This window comes from Gorilla gorilla, chromosome 19, assembly GCF_029281585.2.
Source record: "Gorilla gorilla gorilla isolate KB3781 chromosome 19, NHGRI_mGorGor1-v2.1_pri, whole genome shotgun sequence".
In the NCBI taxonomy this organism is placed as follows: Eukaryota; Metazoa; Chordata; class Mammalia; order Primates; family Hominidae; genus Gorilla; species Gorilla gorilla.
In genome coordinates, this window is record NC_073243.2 from 17,841,634 (window position 1) to 17,860,760 (window position 19,127).

The 19,127-nt window shown below is 54.4% G+C and overlaps 1 protein-coding gene across 3 annotated transcripts in view; it reads right to left on the reverse strand.

The window, feature by feature from the left end:
* Window positions 1-6,610: 6,610 nt before the first annotated feature.
* CCDC92B (coiled-coil domain containing 92B) overlaps window positions 6,611-19,127 on the reverse strand; it is a 29,040-nt gene continuing 16,523 nt past the window's right edge. Inside the window, exons 3-5 of one of the 3 annotated variants that reach the window (XR_008673116.2) lie at window positions 16,559-16,606; window positions 9,491-10,821; window positions 6,611-8,043 (exon numbers count right to left, since the gene is read on the reverse strand). Coding sequence is in view for 2 of the 3 variants with exons in the window: in XM_031003164.3 (XP_030859024.1) it covers window positions 10,232-10,821; window positions 16,559-16,606 (638 nt within the window). In the remaining variant the exon portion in view is untranslated. Of the gene's footprint in view, window positions 10,822-12,638; window positions 13,326-16,558; window positions 16,607-19,127 lie in introns of those variants that run through there. The other 2 variants (XM_031003164.3, XM_055367150.2) reach the window with 2 other exon arrangements.

Here is a 19,127-nt window from a genome sequence, read left to right on the forward strand (position 1 = left end):
CTTTTTTTGGGACAGCGTCTCGCTGTGTAGCTCACGTTGGAGAACAGTGGCAAGATCTTAGCTCATCGCAACCCCGCCTCCTGGGTTCAAGCGATTCTCCTGCCTCAGCCTCTCTTGTAGCTGGGACTACAGGCGCCCGCCACCATGCCTGACTAATTTTTGTATTTTTAGTAGAGAGGGGATTTCACCATGTTGGCCAGGCTGGTCTTGAACTCCTGACCTCAGGTGACCTGCCCACTTTGGCCTCTCATAGTGCTGGGATTACAGGCGTGAGCCACTGCACCTGGCCTCCATCATAGTCTTAACAGCACATACTCCCATTTTCCCCAGCTATTTCCACCATTGCCTATAACAATGTGCTATGGTTAAAGTGATCGCATAGTTTATCATTAAAACCAGAACACTTTTGAGAGTGCAAGTGGAACCTATTAATAATGACACAGGGGCAATAGGCATAAATTGAGACCCTCTTGGCCATACTGGGATGTCTGGGTCTTGGGTGAGGAGTCCAGCTGCTAGACCCGGGGACTTTGTTATTTATTTATTTATTTTTTTTGATATGGAGTCTTGCTCTGTCGCCCAGGCTGGAGTGCAGTGACGTGATCTCAGCTCATTGCAACCTCTACCTCCCGGATTCAAGTGATTCTCCTGCCTCAGCCTCCCAAGTAGTTGGGATTACAGGCATGCGTCACCATGCCCGGCTCATTTTTGTATTTTTAGTAGAGATGGGGTTTCACCATGTTGCTCAGGCTGGTCTTGAACTTCTGACCTCGTGATCCGCCCGCCTTGGCCTCCCAAAGTGCTGGGATTACAGGCATTAGCCACCGCGCCTGGCCGACCTGGGGACTTCTTGAAGGCAAGAACCATAACTTATTTATCTGGGTGTTCCCAGCATCTTTCCAGAGCCCAATGCATGGTAGGTGTTTAATGCACATTTATTTATTTTTAATTTTATTTTTAGAGACAGGGTCTCATTCTGTTGCCCAGGCTGGAGTGCAGTGGCATGATCACGGCTCACGGAAGCCTCCAACTTATGGGCTCAAGTGACCCTCCCGTCTCAGTTCCCTGAGTAGCTGGGATTACAGGTGCACACGACCATACCCCACTTAATGCACATTTGTTGGCTGAGTGAATGATTTCAGTGTAGAAGGTGCCAGGCCCTGAGGGCTCCACAGGATGTGGGGAGGGGCAGCATTGCTGGCAGCCTGGGGTTTCACCTTTGAGCCCCCCATTGTTTATTTATTTATTTATTTATTTATTTATTTATTTTTTGAGACGGAGTTTTGCTCTTGTTGCCCAGGCTGGAGTGCAATGGCTCAATCTTGGCTGACCACAACCTCTGCCTCCCGGGTTCAAGCAATTCTCCTGCCTCAGCCTCCCCAGTAGCTGGGATTACAGGCATGCGCCACCAGGCCTGGCAAATTTTGTATTTTTAGTAGAGATGGGTTTTAGTAGGGTTTTAGTAGAGTTTAGCAGGGTTTTAGTAGAGATGGGTTTAGTAGAGATGGTTTCTCTATGTTGGTCAGGCTGGTCTCGAACACCCGACCTCAGGTGGTCTGCCGCCTTGGCCTCCCAAAGTGCTGGGATTACAGGCGTGAGCCACTGTGCCTGGCTGAGTCCCCCATTATTTATAACAGTTGGCTTTCCTTTCAGACACTCCTTTTGTGTACTGTATGCTTTGACCTTTGTGTCTAGAACTTCAGATCATTTCCATAATGCCTGACTGAGACCCACCAGCCTGAGCCCACGGAGGATGCCCAGCGGAGGCACCTCTCCCTGTCCTCCTCAGGGTCAGTGAGCATCCGTAAGTGCCTACTGGTCAGCATGGGGATTGGTGACCAGTTTGTCCATGGGCCTAGTGATGAACCAGTCCCAGCAGCTTTAGAATCTGCAGTTTAAGGCCGGACGCAGTGGCTCACGCCTGTAATACCAGCACTTTGGGAGGCCAAGGCAGGCAGATCACCTGAGGTCAGGAGTTCGAGACCAGCCTGGACAACATGGCAAAACCCTGTCTCTACTAAAACTACAAAAATTAACCTGGTGAGGTGGCAGGTGCCTGTAATCCCAGCTACTCGGGAGCTGAGGGAGGAGAATCACTTGAACCCGGGAGGCGGAGGTTGCAGTGAGATCATGCCACTGCACTCTAGCCTAGGTGACAGAGCAAGACTCCGCCTCAAAAAACAAATAAAATAATCTGCAGTTTATCTTTGGTGGATCCCTTCCCCTTTCCCTCGCAGGGGCCTGCTGCACAGCAGGCGTCCTTAGGGCTACCTCATGGCACTCCTGAGCACTGCAATTTTCCTATCTTTTGGGTCCCTGCATAAAGATAAGGAGGAGGGTTATCTAGTCTGAGACCCAGCCTGCATAATTAGCCCACTCAAAGCCTCCCACCTCCCTAATTACTGTTATCATGGATACACCCACTCAGCAGGCCATTCCTACATTCCTACTTCCCCCTCCTTTGCACAATTCCCTAGGGGGCTGGAGAGGTGATGTGAGAACCCAAATCCCTTTGACTGCAGCACAGAGTCCCCTACTTCCCTGGCCAATCTCTGGGAACCCCTAGAAAGGAAGTGCTCCACCTCCCTCAACCCCAAAACTGCATGGGCAGAACTGCCAGGAAGGAAGGGATAACCGCCAGTAAGATGCCCTGAGCTTCAGTCTCCCCGTGTGTAAAATGAAGGGGTTGCACAGATGATCTTTAAGAGTTATCTGAGGCCGGGCGCAGTGGCTCTCGCCTGTAATCCCAGCACTTGGGGAGGCCCAGGTGGGCAGATCACTTGAGGTCAGAGTTTCAAGACCAGCCTGGCCAACATGGTGAAATCCTGGTTCTACTAAAATACAAAAAAAAAAAAAAAAGCATCTGCTGGGCATGGGTGGTGTACACCTACAATCCCAGCTACTCGGGAGGCTGAGGTGGGAGGATCACTGGAGCCCGGAAGGAGGAGGTTGCAGTGAGCCGAGATTGCGCTGCTGCACTCCAGCCTGGGTGACAGTGAGACTCCCTCTCAAAAAAAAAAAAAAACAGCTGGGCGGTGGCTCACGCCTGTAATCCCAGCACTGTGGGAGGCTGAGGCGGGCGGATCATGAAGTCAGAAGATCGAGACTATCCTGGTTAACAGGGTGAAACCCCTTCTCTACTAAAAATACAAAAAATTAGCCGGGTGTGGTGGCAGGTGCCTGTAGTCCCAGCTACTTGGGAGGCTGAGGCAGAAGAATGGTGTGAACCCAGGAGGCAGAGCTTGCAGTGAGCCGAGATGGTGCCACTGCACTTCAGCTTGGGTGACAGAGTGAGACTCCATCTCAAACAAACAAAACAGTTATCTGGTTTTGACATTCCATATCTCCACCCTGAACTGTGACTCTGGGATGGGCTTAGTCAAGCATCCCCAGGGGTCTGTCTGGGGAACTCTAATGCCTATGCCCTGCCCTCCCCCCCACTTCTCTTTCTTTTTCTTTTCTTTTTTGGGACAGAGTCTCACTCTCTTGCCCAGGCTGGAGTGCAGTGGCATGACCCCGGCTCACTGCAGCCTCTGCCTCCCAGGTTCAAGCGATTGTCCTGCCTCAGCCTCCAGAGTAGCTGGAATTACAGGGTTGCGCCACCATGCCGAGCTAATTTTTGTAGTTTTAGTAGAGATGGGGTTTTACCATGTTGGCCAGGCTGGTCTCAAACTCCTAGCCTCAAGTGATCCGCCTGCCTTGGCCCCCCAGAGTGCTGGGATTACAGGCATGAGCCACTGTGCCCCGCTCCCTTTCTTTTCCCGTTTTCTGAAATTGTACGTGAGACTCAAGAGTCTTGGGCAGATGTTTGTCCAAGGCTGGGCCTTCGGTTCCCTCATTGCCCCAGGAGATAAAAGGCTAAGAACAAGAAGAGGCCTGGGCCAGGCTTCCTGGGCTTGCTGCAGGTCCTGGTCCCAGCCTATCCTGGGCCCAAACCTGAGTCTAGAGGCTTAAGCAAGAAACTGAGTTCAAAATAAAAAGTAGGAAAAAACTGGCCAGGTGTGTTATTTTCCACGTGGCCACTGCATTTCAGCCTGGGCAATAGAACAAGACTGTGTCAAAATATATATATTTTGAGTATACATATACGTGTGTGTGTGTGTGTGCGTGCGTGCGTGCGCGCGCGTGCGTGTGTGTGTGTGCGTGTGTGTGTGTGTGGTTAGCTAGGCCTGTACTCTTCAGCTGCTCAGAAGGCTGAGGTGGAAGGATCCCCTTGAGCACCAGAGTTCAAGTCCAGCCTGAGCAACACAGTGAGACCTTGTCTCTAAAAAAAACAAACAGCCGGGAGTGGTGGCTCACGCCTGTCATCCCAGCACTTTCGGAAACCAAGGGGGCAGGTCACCTGAAGTCGGGAGTTCAAGACCAGTCTGATCAACATAGTGAAACCCCATCTCCTGCCTAGGAAAACCAGAGACCTTTGTTCACTTGTTTATCTGCTGACCTTCCCTCCACTATTGTCCTATGACCCTGCCAAATCCCCCTCTACGAGAAACACCCAAGAATGATCAATAAAAAATAAAATAAAATAAAATAAAGAAACCCCATCTCTACTAAAAATACAAAATTAGCCGGGCGTGGTGGTGCATGCCTGTAATCCCAGCTACTCAGGAGGCTGAGGCGGGAGAATCGCTTGAACCCGGCAGGCAGAGGTTGCAGTGAGTTGAGATCGTGCCATTGCACTCTAGCCTGGGCAACAAGAGTGAAACTCCATCTCAAAAACAAAACCAACAGAAACAAAAAAAAATTCCACACCTAAGTTTGGGAGGGGGAGGGGATTTATTGATCCATGTAACAGAAAAGGGTAGGAGTCTGTGAGCTTCGGGCATGGCTGGATCCAAGTGACTTGATTATCTGGCATTGTCTCCATATCTCTTTGTTCTGTTTCTTTTTTTTTTTTTTGGAACGGAGTCTCGCCCTGTCACCCAGGCTGGAGTGCAATGGCATGATCTCGGCTCACTGCAACCTCTGCCTCCCAGGTTCAAAGGATTCTCCTGCCTCAGCCTCCCGAGTAGCTGGGATTACAGGTGCCCACCACAATGCCCTGCTTTTTTTTTTGTACTTTTTGTAAAGATGGGGTTTTACCACGTTGGGTAGGCTGGTCTCGAACTCCGGACTTCGTGATCCGCCCGCCTCGGCCTCCCAAAGTGCTGGGATTACAGACGTGAGCCACTGCACCCAGCCATTCTGTTTCTCTTGTGGTAGCTTTATACTCAGGCAGCCTTACCCCTTGTAGTGGCAAATGGCCTGCCAGATTTCTTGGGTGCCATTTTAGCCACCCAAGAGTTTGTCCTTCTCCATAGTCATGCTTTGTTCACTGCTGAACCAAACAGCACCTAACATGAGGTGCTGAATGAATGTCTCCAGCAAAAGGCCCAAGATTGACTCTTGTTGGCTCAGATGGAGTTGCATGTCTTCTTCAGCCCGATCACTGTGACCTGCCATGCCTGGGCCACACGGGTGGAGTCCGCCCTCCCCACACATGGACTGAGATGGGTGCAGAGCAGTTCCCCAGAAGGAAGAGGTGGGTCCTTCCATCTGGGTCCTTCCTTTAGGAGGAAGGAAGAGATGGGTCCTTCCTTCAGGAGGGTTGCAAGGAAAGCCATTTTTTGCAAGCAAAGCCAGAAGGAAGAGATGGGTCCTTCCTTCAGGAGGGTTGCAAGCAAAGCCATTTTTTTTGGTTTTGGTTTTGGTCCCCTGTGTCCTTAGAACACAGAGCTGCTGCCTTTTTCTCTGAGTCATCCCCAACATAGACCTGCATTGAAAATGTACCAGCTTGAGTTCTCATGGGTGCTGGCTGCGCTGAGCTCCTAAAGCTGCAGTCCCAGGATAACCCTCTTTAGTGGAGGATAAGAATAGGGCTCCTGCCGGGATGCGGGGCTTCTTGCAGCTGGATCAGGTGGGGGGCAGGGCACCAGCATGGCCAAAGATGCCAGAACCCAGGATTCCTTCTGGGAAAGGACAGTGGGCAATTCCAGGCACTGGACCCTTCCAATCTTCTCCTCTCCACTCTAGTCAGGAGCCTGTGATCTAAGATTCTGTTTGTTCATTTGGATTGGGGTGGCATGGAGAGAGGGGCAGGGCTTGGCTGAGGGCAAGGACAACTCAGATGGGTGCCTTATACTTGATCTGAGGAATAGTTTTTTTTTTTTTTTTTTTTTTTTTGAGATAGTCTCACTCTGTCACCCAGGCTGGAATACATCGGTGCGATCTCGGCTCACTGGATCCTCTGCCTCCCGGGTTCAAGGGATTCTCCTGCCTCAGCCTCCTGAGTAGCTGGGATTACAGGCACACGCCACCACGCCTGGCTAATTTTTGTATTTTTAGATAGAGATGGGGTTTCACTATGTGGGCCAGGCTGGCCTTGAACTCCTGACCTCAAGTGACCTGCCCACCTCGGCCTCCCAAGTGCTGGAATGGCAGGCATGAGCCACCGCGCCCGGCCCATCTGAGGTGTACCTACTGAGGGGACCCCAGAGTCTCAGCTCCTGGTCTCATCGTACCCCCTGGCTGACCCTGAACCACCTCCTGGCTCGTCCACATGCTCTTCCCACACCTGCAAGAACCGAGGTGCGGTGGGGCTGAGTGCCCAATGCAAGAGATTGGACTCACGTGTTTTTCAGAGATTTTATTAAGAATAAGGCATATGACAGTCACCCCTAAAGCACAGGGCTCTATTTCTGTGGGTGAGTGAATACACTCTGAAAAGCATTGGATACAAAAGCGCAGCCAACAGAGAATTTGGAGCAGGGTCCCTCTGCCCTGCCACAGGGCTCCTGCCAGGTGGGTTTGAAGCCCTGCACATCCCCCATTCAAGGCTGGCATGTCCGGGAGAAGGTGCTTGGAGACCCCCGGCTCCCTGCGCTTAGAAGCTGCCCCACAGCCTCTAGGCCTCCTTCCTCTCTCCACCAGGGGGGACGCCATCCTACTGCTTATATGGGGAAGGGTCATCCCATTTTGGCCCTGGACTAGTCCCCCGAGCTAGAGGGTGCTGTGGCTGAGCTGTGGGGGCCAGGGGTACAGAGCCTCAAACCACACTGCCCAGTGCTCCCTGGCTGATTTCCAGAGCAGGGGGAGGTCCCCACCTGCAGCTCTGTGTCCTGGAGCTGTCCATACTTGGGGTGTGGCAGGAGCTCCGCCTAGGGACCTGAGTGTCCTCTTCAACACTCTCTCCCAATGGGGATTCGTGCAGCAGAGAGAGAAATGCAATCCTTTCCCTTCTTAGTCACCAAGATATTCCAGGGGCCAGGAGCGCGTGGGGGTGCGAGGCTTCCCTTTGGCCAGGTGGGCTCTCAAGCCAGACCCAGGGAGGGTGGGGCCTCTCCAGGGCCCTGAGGCTGAGGAGAGTTGGGCCCCTGTGGCCAAGAGCGGGCCATGCACTCCAGCTCCCAGTCTCGTTCTGCTGCACAGAGGGTTCTGCGCAGGCGGGTGGAGGGGTTTCCATTATTTCCAGGAGGGCGAGGAGGGGAATTTCTGTGAAAACTGGAACCCTGTATCTGCTACAGGTGCTCCCCCAGCTTGCCTTATTTCCTTTCCCAGGCACCTCCAGCACCTCAGCTGAGAGTCAGTGAGTCAGCTGCCCCAGCACCCAGAACCTTTCATCCAGGGGATCTCCAAGCACCTCACAAACAATTGTCATTATCTGTGGTTGCTGGAAGAGGGATGGGAGTTGGGTGGCGCTGATGGGGTCACTTCGGGAGAAGCAGGCAGGCCACTGGAAGATCCCTGGGACCAGAGTGCGGTGGGGGCCCCTAGCTGGACACCCTGGATGCCCAGGAGGGAAGGGGGAAGGGGGCTATTGCTATAGAGCTAGGGGGAGGCCAGGCGGACGGAGCTATGGCTTTTAGTGGGTGGGTGGGCAGATAGAGTACTTCACCATCTCTGCAGAAGAATCGACCTAACAAAGTCACCCTGTTCACCCCAAAAGTGTGGTCGTGGGAGATGAGGGTCTGTACGTGCTCCTCTGGAAAGAGACTTTGCCCTTCTTCCCACAGTCCTCTGGGCACCTCCGAGAGAGGAGTGAGGCCCTCACACACAAGACAGGTTCTGAAAGGGAGGGGGACAGAATAGGGGTGCAGTGAGTTACACACACTTGAGGGGGGACAGAGATGGTACAGGTGCAACCACAGGACTAGTAGAGAGTAGAGGCGGGGGCAGGCAGAGCAAGGACCCCAGGCCACCTTCTTGGCCCAAGTTGGACTGGAGAGCACTGTCCCAAGGGTGCCCCAACCTCAGCCATCTGCATCCCAGGAGCTGGACACCCCAGACCAGGCGTGGTTATTGCTCAGTGGTCTTGGGCAGTCCCGAGTGGCGTCAGCTGGGAGAGCCGCACATTGCTTGGCCCTGAGTGCGCTCGCTCACTGGTTTCTACTTCTTGCCAATTTCCCGCTCCCTCTAACAAATGGAGAGAAAGGGGGTGTGATCTGGGACTCCCCCTTCTTCATGGGGCTGTGATGGGAGAAGAGCTCGTCACCCCTAGAGCTTGACTCTGCTCACCTCCCAGACCCCTGCGTGACAGAATGTGTGGCCTCAGCCAGGGTCAGGACCTGTCAGGAAAGGGGTGTCTGTGAGGGAGGCAAAGGCCTCTCCCTGCCCCACGTCCTCCCCTCGAAGCCCTGGAAGACCTCACAGGCACTTAGGACTTGATGCAGGACCCACACAGGAGGGATGGCACGGGCTGGAGGGGTTTGTGTTTCCTTCTAGGCTGGGCTGGGGGTGGGGGCAATAAGCTGCGCTGAAACTGTCCTTCCTGCCTTTGGTGGTGGACGGGGAGCTTGGGAGAAGGGGCGTTAGGAGGTGGGGCTTTCCCCTTTCCACGTCGCCATTCCCCAGGCTAGACAGCAGGGAACTGAGCAGCCCGCCACTGCCAGATTCTGATAGGTCTAGGGGCATCCGTGGAGGGGGCCAGGATGGGGACTAACCTGTGCTCCCACCATCCCCCCAGCAAACCCAAACCCAAACTCCTATCAGTAGCTGCCACTTCCAAGAAGCCAGGCCCTTCTTCTTTTTTTCGTTTTTGAGACGGAGTTTTGCTCTTGTTGCCCAGGCTGGAGTGCAGTGGCGCAATCTCGGCTCACTGCAACCTCTGCCTCCCAGGTTCAAGCGATTCTCCTGCCTCAGCCTCCCGAGTAGCTGGGATTACAGGCGCGCACCACCACGCCCGGCTAATTTTTGTATTTTTTAGTAGAGACGGGGTTTCACCACGTTGGCCAGGCTGGTCTCGAACTCCTGACCTCAGGTGATCCGCCCACTTCGGCCTCCCAAAGTGCTGGGATTACAGGCGTGAGCCACCGCGCCCAGCCAAGGCTCTCTTCTTGTCTCTGGGTGCAGCCAGCTGATTAGGAAGCCGAGCAACATTAGCACCAATAAACAGGACTAGGAAAACGCCTGGGGCTGCCTCCTGAGGCGGAAGACAGCTCCTGCCTTCCAGAAGCCTGGCCGGCAGCAGGCCTGTCACCTCCCTTCCCCAGCACAGCTCCCAGTCCCTGCATACCCAGGGGGGTGGCGACTCGGGAAGAGCTGAGCTGGAGACGGCTCTAGACCAAGTCCGGTCAACCAGGCGGTTCTGTCATCCTCTCCCAGGGCCCATGGATGCTACCCTCCAGAAGTTAGGCTTCCATCAGGCGCACTTTTCCCACCAGGGGCTCTGGGAGGACGTGTCTTCTAAAGTGTTCCGTGCTCACCTGCAAGGACCTATCGGCAGGGTCAGGGTGGGGGTAGAAGGACCAGCCCCTAGCCTGGGCCTTTCCTGGGGAGGAAGAAGGCTTGGCGGGAAGGGCGTCGGCGCGGGGGTGGGGGAGGCGGGGGGCGGGGAGGCTAGAAGGCCTGGGGCGCCAATGCCACTCTGCGTCCCTTTCCGTAGGCGAGCCCAGCCCTCCCCGCCCCACCAAGGATTGTCGGCTTTCCCGGGGAAGGGCGTGGCCCCCGCCCCTCCTGTCTCACAGGCAGGTGGGACCAGGCCAGGATCGGGACGGCGAGTCTTCTCCGTAGAGAAGGTGCCCCCTCTCGGCCCCGCGGAGGAACTCTCGCGCGAGGAGAGGGCTCGAAGCTTTGGAAACGTCGGGAAGTACAAAAGGCTGGCGGTTCGGGGATGTGGGGGGAGCCGGGGCCGCCTCGCCTCGCTTCCTGGAGGAGGGGCGGCTGCCCTCCGACCCGGGACCTGCCTGCGGGGCCCGAGCTGCGTCCCTGGCCGGCCCTCCCCGTCCGTCCCGCGTCACCCCGGCCAGCCTGGCGCCTACTCCGGGTCCCCGGGCGCGCTGGGCTGGCTGGGCGCGGGCTGCGGGCCGGCTCGGTCCGGGGGCTCCTGGGGAGGCGGCTGGCGCGGGCTGCGGGCGCTGGGCCGCAGCGGCCTGCGTGCATAGAGGAAGAGCGCGGGGTCGGGCATGGGGTCGGCGTCGTCGAGGGCGCCGGCCCCGCGGTCCCAGGCGGCCCAGTCCCGGCCGGGGCCCTTGGCGGCGGCCTCGTGGGCAGCAGGCGGGCGGCGGGCTCGCGGTGCGCGGCGGCGTGGCCTGGGCTCGGCGGTGGCGCCGGGGCCCGGGCGCGGGGCCTGCAGTCTCTGGCGCGCCGCGTGCAGCTGGCAGGAGAGGTAGGCGGCCGCCTCGGTGTGCTTCTGCAGCTCGGTGCCCAGCACGGTGGCGCGGTGGCTGCGGCGGCGCAGCTCCTCCAGGAAGCGGCGCTCCTCGGTGCGCAGGCTGCAGCGCAGCGCGGACACCAGCGCCTCGCGCTGCGCCACCTCCCTCCGCAGCTCCGCGTTGGCCGCGGCACGCGCCTCCAGCTGCGACTCCAGCGCGCGACACTTGCTCTCCAGCTCCCGGGACGCCGCCTCTGGAACGGGGCAGAGGCCAGAGGTGACGGTCTGCCCCTGGCTTGGAACAGAACCTGCACGGCTCAGAGCTCCGTGTAACAAAACCCCCAGGCCGGGCGCGGGGCCTCATTTCTGCAATCCCAGCACTTTGGGAGGCCGAGATGGGCAGATGGACTTGAGGTCAGGAGTTCCAGACCAGCCTGGCCAACATGGTGAAACCCAGTTTCTACTAAAAATACAAAAATTAGTCGGGCGTGGTGGTGGTGGGCGCCTGTAATCCCAGCTACTCGGGAGGCTGAGACAGGGGACTCGCTTGAACCGGGGAGGCGGAGGTTGCAGTGAGCCGAGATCGCGCCACTGCTCTCCAGCCTAGGTGACACAACGAGATTCCGTCTCAAAAAGCAAAAACAATAAAACAAAACAAAGCCCCACTCCTCCCCACGTCCCCACCTGCACGTCCTACCGCGCTCCCCCTCCTTCCCCAGGCGTCGGCTCAGTGGCCTTCCTTGTTCCGCCCTCGTACCTACTCTACCCTCTGCTTGGTCTCTAATTCTTCAGGTTTCAGCTTAAGTGCAAACCCCTTCCTGGCCTTTTATTCATTCCACAGATAATTTGTGGAGCCCTGACTTTGTGCATTGTGTTAGGTATTGGAGATAGGGCGCATAATAAAACGGTCTCTGTGAAGCTTATTGCATAGTGGGAGAGACATAGTAAATAATCACAAATACGTGTGAGGTTGCAAATGTGACATGTGGAAAGTCAATGCTGTGACTGTAACTGGAGAATGTGACCTAATCAGGGAAGTCTTCCCAGCAGAAGAGACTTGAGCTAAGATCTGAAGGATAAACAGGAGTTAAGTAGTGAAGACAGGAGAGAAGGATGCTGCAGACGGAGGGAACAGCTTGTGTAAAAGTCCAGAGAGCAAGGGACTGAAAGAGCTGCCAGTGTGCACAGGAAGGGAGTCAGTGTCCTTGTTTCCTTCATAGGGCATTTTATCACGTCTTTTTTTTTTTTTTTTTTTTGAGATAGAGTCTTGCTCTGTCCCCAGGCTGGAGTGCAGTGGTGCAGTCTCGGCTCACTGCAACCTCAGCCTTACGGGTTCAAGCAGTTCTCGTGCCTCAGCCTCCCAAGTAGCTGGGATTACAGGTGCACGCCACCACACCCAGCTAATTTTTGTATATATATATATTTTTTTTTTTTTTGAGATGGAGTCTTGCTCTGTCACCCAGGTTGGAGTGCAGTGGCGCAATCTTGGCTCACTGCAAGCTCCACCTCCCGGGTTCAAGCCATTCTCCTGCCTCAGCCTCCTCAGTAGCTGGGACTACAGGGCCTGCCACCATGCCTGGCTTATTTTTTTTTTGTATTTTTAGTAGAGACAGGGTTTCACCATGTTAGCCAGGATGGTCTCGATCTCCTGACCTCGTGATCCGCCTGCCTCAGCCTCCCAAAGTGCTGGTATTACAGGCATGAGCCACCGCGCCCGGCTAATTTTTGTATTTTTAGTAGAGACGGGGTTTCACCATGTTGGCCAGAATAGTCTTGAACTCCTGACCTCAGGTCATCCTCCCGCCTCAGCCTCCCAAAGTGCTGAGATTACAGGCGTGAGCCACTGCACCCGGCCTCTTTTGTTGTTGTTGTTGTTTTTGAGGCAGAGTCTCACTCTGTCACCCAGGCTGGAGTGCAGTGGCATGATCTCGGTTCACTGCAACCTCTGCCTCCTGGGTTCAAGCGATTCTCCTGCCTCAGCCTCCCGAGTAGCTGGAATTACAGGCACCTGCTACCACACCCAGCTAATTTATTTTTGTATTTTTACAGACGAGGTTTCACCATATTGGCCTGGCTGGTCTCAAACTCCTGACCTTGTGATCTGCCCGCCTCGGACTCCCAAAGTGCTGGGATTACAGGCGTGAGCCACCACACCCAGCCTTTTTTTTTTTTTTTTTTTTTTTTTTTGAGACAAAGTCTCCCTCTTGCCAGGCTGGAGTGCAGCGGCATAGCTCACCGCAGCCTCTATCACCTGGGCTTGGGTAATTCTCCCACCTCAGCCTTCCCAGGAGTTGGGACCACAGGCATGCACATTTTTTGTAGAGATGAGGTTTTGCCATGTTGCCTGGGCTGGTCTCGAACTTGTGGGTTCAGGCAATCCTCCTGCCTCAGCCTCATAAAGTGCTGGGATTATAGGTGGAAGTCACCATGCCTGGCAACATGTTTGTCATTTTTTGTTTACTTGTTTATTGTTGGCCTTTGCCACTGCAGCAGGTTTCAACCCTGGATAGACATTGGAACCACCCAGAGAGCTTTAACCAATGCTGTTTCCTGGGCACTACGGAAGACCAATTACACCGGCATCCCTGGAACTGGACCTGGGAACTGGTGTTGCTTAAATCTTCCCCAGTGGCTCTCACGTGCAGCGTGAGTTGAGGACCCCTGCCTCCTGGAAGCTCCATCTCGGCAGGACCATATCCTAGGACTTGGCACAGGTGAGTGTAGGGACGTAGGCAGCCGAAAGTGGCAAAAAGTGACCCTGGAAGGATGAAAATCACCAAGTGATAAGAGGACAAAGAGGGCTGGGTGCAGTGGCTCACGCCTGTAATCCCAGCACTTTGGGATGCCAAGGTGGGCGGATCACAAGGTCAGGAGTTCGAGACCAGTCTGGCCAACATGGCGAAACCCCGTCTCTACTAAAAATACAAAAATTAGCTGGGTATGGTGGTGCGCGCCTGTAATCCCAGCTACTTGGGAGGCTGAAGTAGGAGAATTGCTTGACCCTGGGAGGCGGAGGTTGCAGTGAGCTGAGATCGCGCCACTGCACTCCAGCCTGGGCGCCAGAGTGAGACCCTGTCTCAAAAAAAAAAAAAAAGAAAGAGGACAAAGAAAGTTCTTAAGCCCAGTGGGTTGACACACTCATCCCAGTGACTCAGGGGAGGGCTGAGGTGGGAGGATCTCTTGAGCCCAGGAGTACAAAGCTGCAGTGAGCTATGATTCTGCTACTGCACACTACAGCCTGGACAACAGAGCAAGAACCTGTCTCTAAAAAAAGAAACAGTTCTCAAAGCCCATTGAAAGAGAAAATAGGCCAGGCACAGTGGTCGTGCCTGTAATCCCAGCACTTGGGGAGGCTGAGGGGGGCAAATTGCTTAAGCTCAGGAGTTCAAAACCAGCCTGGGTGACATGGCGAAACCCCATCTCTACAAAAAAGCTGGGCATGGTGGCATGTATCTGTAGTACCAGCTAATCTCGAGGTTGAGGTGGAAGGATGTCTTGAACCCACCTAGGAGGCAGAGGTTGCAGTGAGCAGAGATGGTGCCACGGCACTCCAGCCTGGGTGACAGAGTATGTCTCAAAAAAAAAAAGGCCGGACGCGGTGGCTCATGCCTGTAATCCCAGCACTTTGGGAGGCCGAGGTGGGTGGATCATGAGGTCAGGAGATCTAGACCATCCTGGCTAACACGGTGAAACCCCGTCTCTACTAAAAATATAAAAAATGAGCCGGGCGTGGTGGCGGGCGCCTGTAGTCCCAGCTACTCGGGAGGCTGAGGCAGGAGAATGGCGTGAACCCGGGAGGCAGAGCTTGCAGTGGGCCGAGACTGCGCCACTGCACTCCACCCTGGGCGACACAGCGAGACTCCGTCTCAAAAAAAAAAAACAAAAACAAAAAGATGAAGACATTGGATTGGGGCAGTGGCTTGGGCCCAGGTGATCTCAAAAGCCCTTTCAGACAAAGGACAGTAAGTGGGGTGAAAGTGGCTGTGTCACAGAACTGTCCTAATCTAGTGTCTGGGGCGTGTGCTGCCTTCCGCCAGCCACCTAGGCACCAAGAGGTTGCCCATGGTTGTCCACTAAAGAGGGCAGGATTAGTCCAAGTTCGTAAGTGTTTAGATGGTCCGTAACTGATCTTCATGCATGAATACACAAAGCAGTTTCTAGGGTTCCTAACATCATAGCTTAAACTTCCAGCCTGTAGCATTTGATCTATAAGCAATACATCAGTATGGAAGAGAGTCTGTTCTTAAGAACTCTTCTGGCCAAGAAAGACTTTTTATGATTCCTTTTAACACTTTTTTTTTTTTTTTTTTTTTTTTTTTGAGACGGAGTTTCGCTCTGTCGCCCAGGCTGGAGTGCAGTGATGCGATCTCGACTCACTGCAAGCTCCGCCTCCCGGGTTCACGCCATTCTCCTGCCTCAGCCTCCCGCGTAGCTGGGACTACAGGCGCGCGCCACCATGCCCGGCTAATTTTTGTATTTTTTTTAGTAGAGACGGGGTTTCACCGTGTTAGCCAGGATGGTCTCGATCTCCTGACCTCGTGATCCACCCGTCTCGGCCTCCCAAAGTGCTGGGATTACAGGCGTGAGCCACCGCGCCCGGCCAACACTTTTTTAATATTAAAAAAAAAATGGTAGGGACAGAGTCTCACTATTTTGTCCAGGCTGGTCTTGAACTCCTGGGCTCAAGTGATTCTCCTGCCTTGGTTTCCTAAGGTCTTGGGATTACAGGCGTGAGCCACCACACCTGGCCTTGTGATTCATTTTTAATTAAATAGTTACTATGTCCTGGCCAGGCTCGGTGGCTCACACCTGTACTTCCAGCACTTTGCAAGGCTGAGGCGGGTGGATCACCTGAGGTCAAGAGTTTGAGACCAGCCTGGCCAACATGGTGAAACCCTGTCTCTACTAAGAAATATAAAAAATTAGCCGGTGGATGGTGGTGTGCGCCTGTAGTCTCAGCTACTTGGGAGGCTGCAGCAGGAGAATCACTTGAACACGGGAGGTGGAGGTTGCAGTGAGCCGAGATCGTGCCACTGCACTCCAGCCTGGGCGACAAGAGCGAGACTCCGTCTCAAAAAAAAAAAAAAAAAAAATTACTGTGTCCCTCCAAGTCAGGAAACGTGCGTTATACTTCAGAGACAATGGGTAACACTCAGTCCTAGTTCTGAGATCTTATAATCTGATGATAAAGATCTCAACAATGCAACTAAAAAATTAATTGTGGGGGAAAAACGACAAAATTTAGCATGTAACCATTTGTAGGAGTACCATTCATTACTGTTAAGTATATTCATGTTGGGGTGCAGCAGATCTTTAGAACTTTTTAATCTCGCAAAAGTAAAAGTCTACACCCATTGAACTTCCCCAGCTCCCCCATGTTATGGGTGAAGTAATACTCTGTAAACAAATATTTTAGAGGAATTTCTACAATGGCAAGAGTCATGCTTTTGTAAAATGCAGGATTTACTAATGTGTGTGTGTTTCTTTTCTCGTATAGACCAAGCTCCTTGAAGTCAAGGAACCCATCCTGACATGCATCTTGACACTCGGCCTGTGATCACTCAGTTCAGTGAATCTTGACACTGACCATGTGATCACTTGTGCCAGGATGGGAAGGACTGGGGAGGTGGGTCACAGCAAGGAATTAAGCAGGCTAAGGGGAAGTAAAGCCACATTACCATTTCCTTCATGCCTTACTTTCCTCACTTTGGACAGAGACATGGATACAGGGTACTATGTGTGGTGGTGCAGGTTGTTCACTGCACAAGGTCGTCCAACTGAGGTGGTGCAGGTCGTTCACTGCACAAGGCATTTCACAATGTCGTCCACTGGGCAAGTGTGGCTGACATCCTGCACTCTGCTCACCAGCCAAGGAGTGACTATCCCCAAGTCTAGGCTGGGGACAGAGAAGGCTTGGGTCCTACTAAGGGCTGGGAAAAACTCCAGCTGTTGGGCCCCATGACACTTCCCCACCAGTGGTCCTTCTCTTACCTTGCTGGTGATTTTGGGCCTCTCTCATTTCCAGGTCATGGGTCAGTTCTGGGGGGAAAGAAAAGAAAAGGCAGTTTGTGTGTGTGTGTGTGTTTGTGTGTGTGTGAGAGAGAGAGAGAGAGAGAGATCATGGAATTACAGCTCAGTAAAAGTGGCAATAAGGATCTTTAGAAGCCACCCCCATACTATTTTACCGCAACCCTGCAAGGGGAAGAGATGAAGAGATGTGTCCAGGGCACAGCCTGAACCTGGCCAGCTTGACTCCAAGCTCAGAAATCTTCCCAGCTCCAGCTTTGAGCCTGGGTTTGGAGTTTAGTTCACCCCTCCTGGGACTGAGGAGCCTGGCTTGTTTTGGGGCTGGGGGACTATCTGCCTTTCCTGGGGTGATATGCCAGCCAGTCAAAGCAGTTCTGGAGGACCCTTGCTGTGCAGGGCTTTGACCCTTTCGTGTTTAGCTGATGGCCGCTGGAGTGTCCAGAACTGCCTGGCGGCACTGGAGGCAGGCTCGGCAGTGGCTACTTACCAGTCTGGACACTTGCTTTTCACTATTTTGACAGCCAGTACCGTTGAGCCTGTGTTATTACCTGAACATCAGCACTGCCCCTTCCCAAGCCCCAGTTGCGCCGTATTCCCCACGGCAGGGAGAGGGGCTTCGAGCAGGACGGTGCGGTCTATTGATGGGGGCCTGGCTTGGCATTGAGGGGGCGGAGCGGGCAGCCTAGGAGCCACTCAAGGGCACTGGTGCAGGAGCAGTTTCCTCCTGGGTGCTGCAGCCCAGCTGCCACCCCTCTGCCTGCCTGTCCCCCCAGTCTCCATTCCTTAGTGTCCCCCAAGCCCCATTTCTCAGCCCAGGTGAGTTTGATAATTTTTCCAGCCCCACCAGCACTCCCCCAACTCCACCAGGGCTCAAGAACTGGTACAAGGGCAGAAGGAAGCCAGAAGCCACAGCTGCCTGTGATGCAGACCGACTCGGGGGCACCTGTGTACACCTGCAGGGACACAGTCTGGTGTCCACGGGGAGGAGGTGTGAACCGGGGGTCGGGGAAGGAAGGCGGCACATCTCTGGGACCACCACCGAGCAGCGCCTTCAGGGGCCTTGTGACCCCTCTGCCCCTCCTCCTCACTGCCCTCACCAGCTCTTCCAGAGACCCAGGGCTTTGCCAGAGGTGCCTTCTCTGAGGAGGCCGGTTGTTGCTAGGAGGCAGGCAGCTCAGGGTGCCTGAGCCTTCTGCTGTTATCAGAGTCTGAACCTGTTCCCTGAGGCACCTGTGAGGACTCTGATGCTTCTACCTCCAGGGCTTCCTGGGACCAACTGGCCCCTCCTTCAAGGCCTTGTGATGTAGCCCAGGGACCTTGGCCTAGGTTCAGGGATTTGGGAGCAGGGATACCTTGGCTCTGCCATTAACTCCCTGTGGGTGGTTTCTCTTCAGCCTCTCAACACAGGACTTGGGGGTAGGGAGATAAAAATCTCAGCTGGGCTATAGATGAGCGTGCTGTGAGGACAGATATGCTGTGTGACCTTGGGCCAGTAACAGCACTTCTCTGAGCCTCAGTTTTCTCATCTGGAAAATGGGGGCACAATAGCACCTCTCCAAGAGGCTGTCGCCAGGATTAAATGAGAAAAAAACAGCGGGCTTGGCCCAGGGCTGAGTTGGTGCTGAACGCGTGTGAGTAGTTCTTATCAATCAGGCTGCTTCGCCACCCCAGAACGTACCCACCTCTCAAGCCCTTCATTCTGAGTCCTCACCCATCCTTAGCCAGCTCCCTGGGCAGCCTATCCCTTCGGCTCCTACACCAGCCTCTCCTCTCTCCCAACCCCCTCTCAGCTCTGGGTCCCTCTTTAATCTCCTTCCCCTTATCTTCTCCCTTCTCATCACCTCCTCCTTGGGGGAAAGGCCTTATTCAGTCATTTCAGCCCCAAGAGTGGCTGCTCTAGCCTAGCCTAGTTATTTTCATCTCCTTAATAACCTAGAGGTGGCTGGGCGTGGTAGCTCATGCCTGTAAAGCCAGCACTTTGGGAGGCCATGGTGGGCAGATCATCTGAGGTCAGGAGTTTGAGACCAGCCTGGCCAACGTGGTGAAACCCCATCTCTACTAAAAATACAAAAATTAGCCAGGCATGGTGGCGGGCACCTGTAATCCCAGCTACTTGGGAGGCTGAGGCAGGAGAATTGCTTGAACCCGGGAGGCAGAGGTTTCAGTGAGCTGAGATCGTGCCACTGTACTCCAGCCGGGGCAACAGAGCAAGACTCTGTTGTAAAAAAAAAAAAAAGTCCGGGCGCGGTGGCTCACGCCTGTAAATCTCAGCACTTTGGGAGGCCGAGGTGGGCGGATCACGAGGTCAGGAGATCGAGACCATCCTGGCTAACACGGTGAAACCCTGTCTCTACTAAAAATACAAAAAATTAGCCGGGCGTGGTGGCGGGCGCCTGTAGTCCCAGCTACTCGGGAGGCTGAGGCAGGAGAATGGCGTGAACCCAGGAGGCGGAGCTTGCAGTGAGCCGAGATGGTGCCACTGCACTCCAGCCTGGGCGACAGAGCAAGACCCTGTCTCAAAAAAAAAAATAAA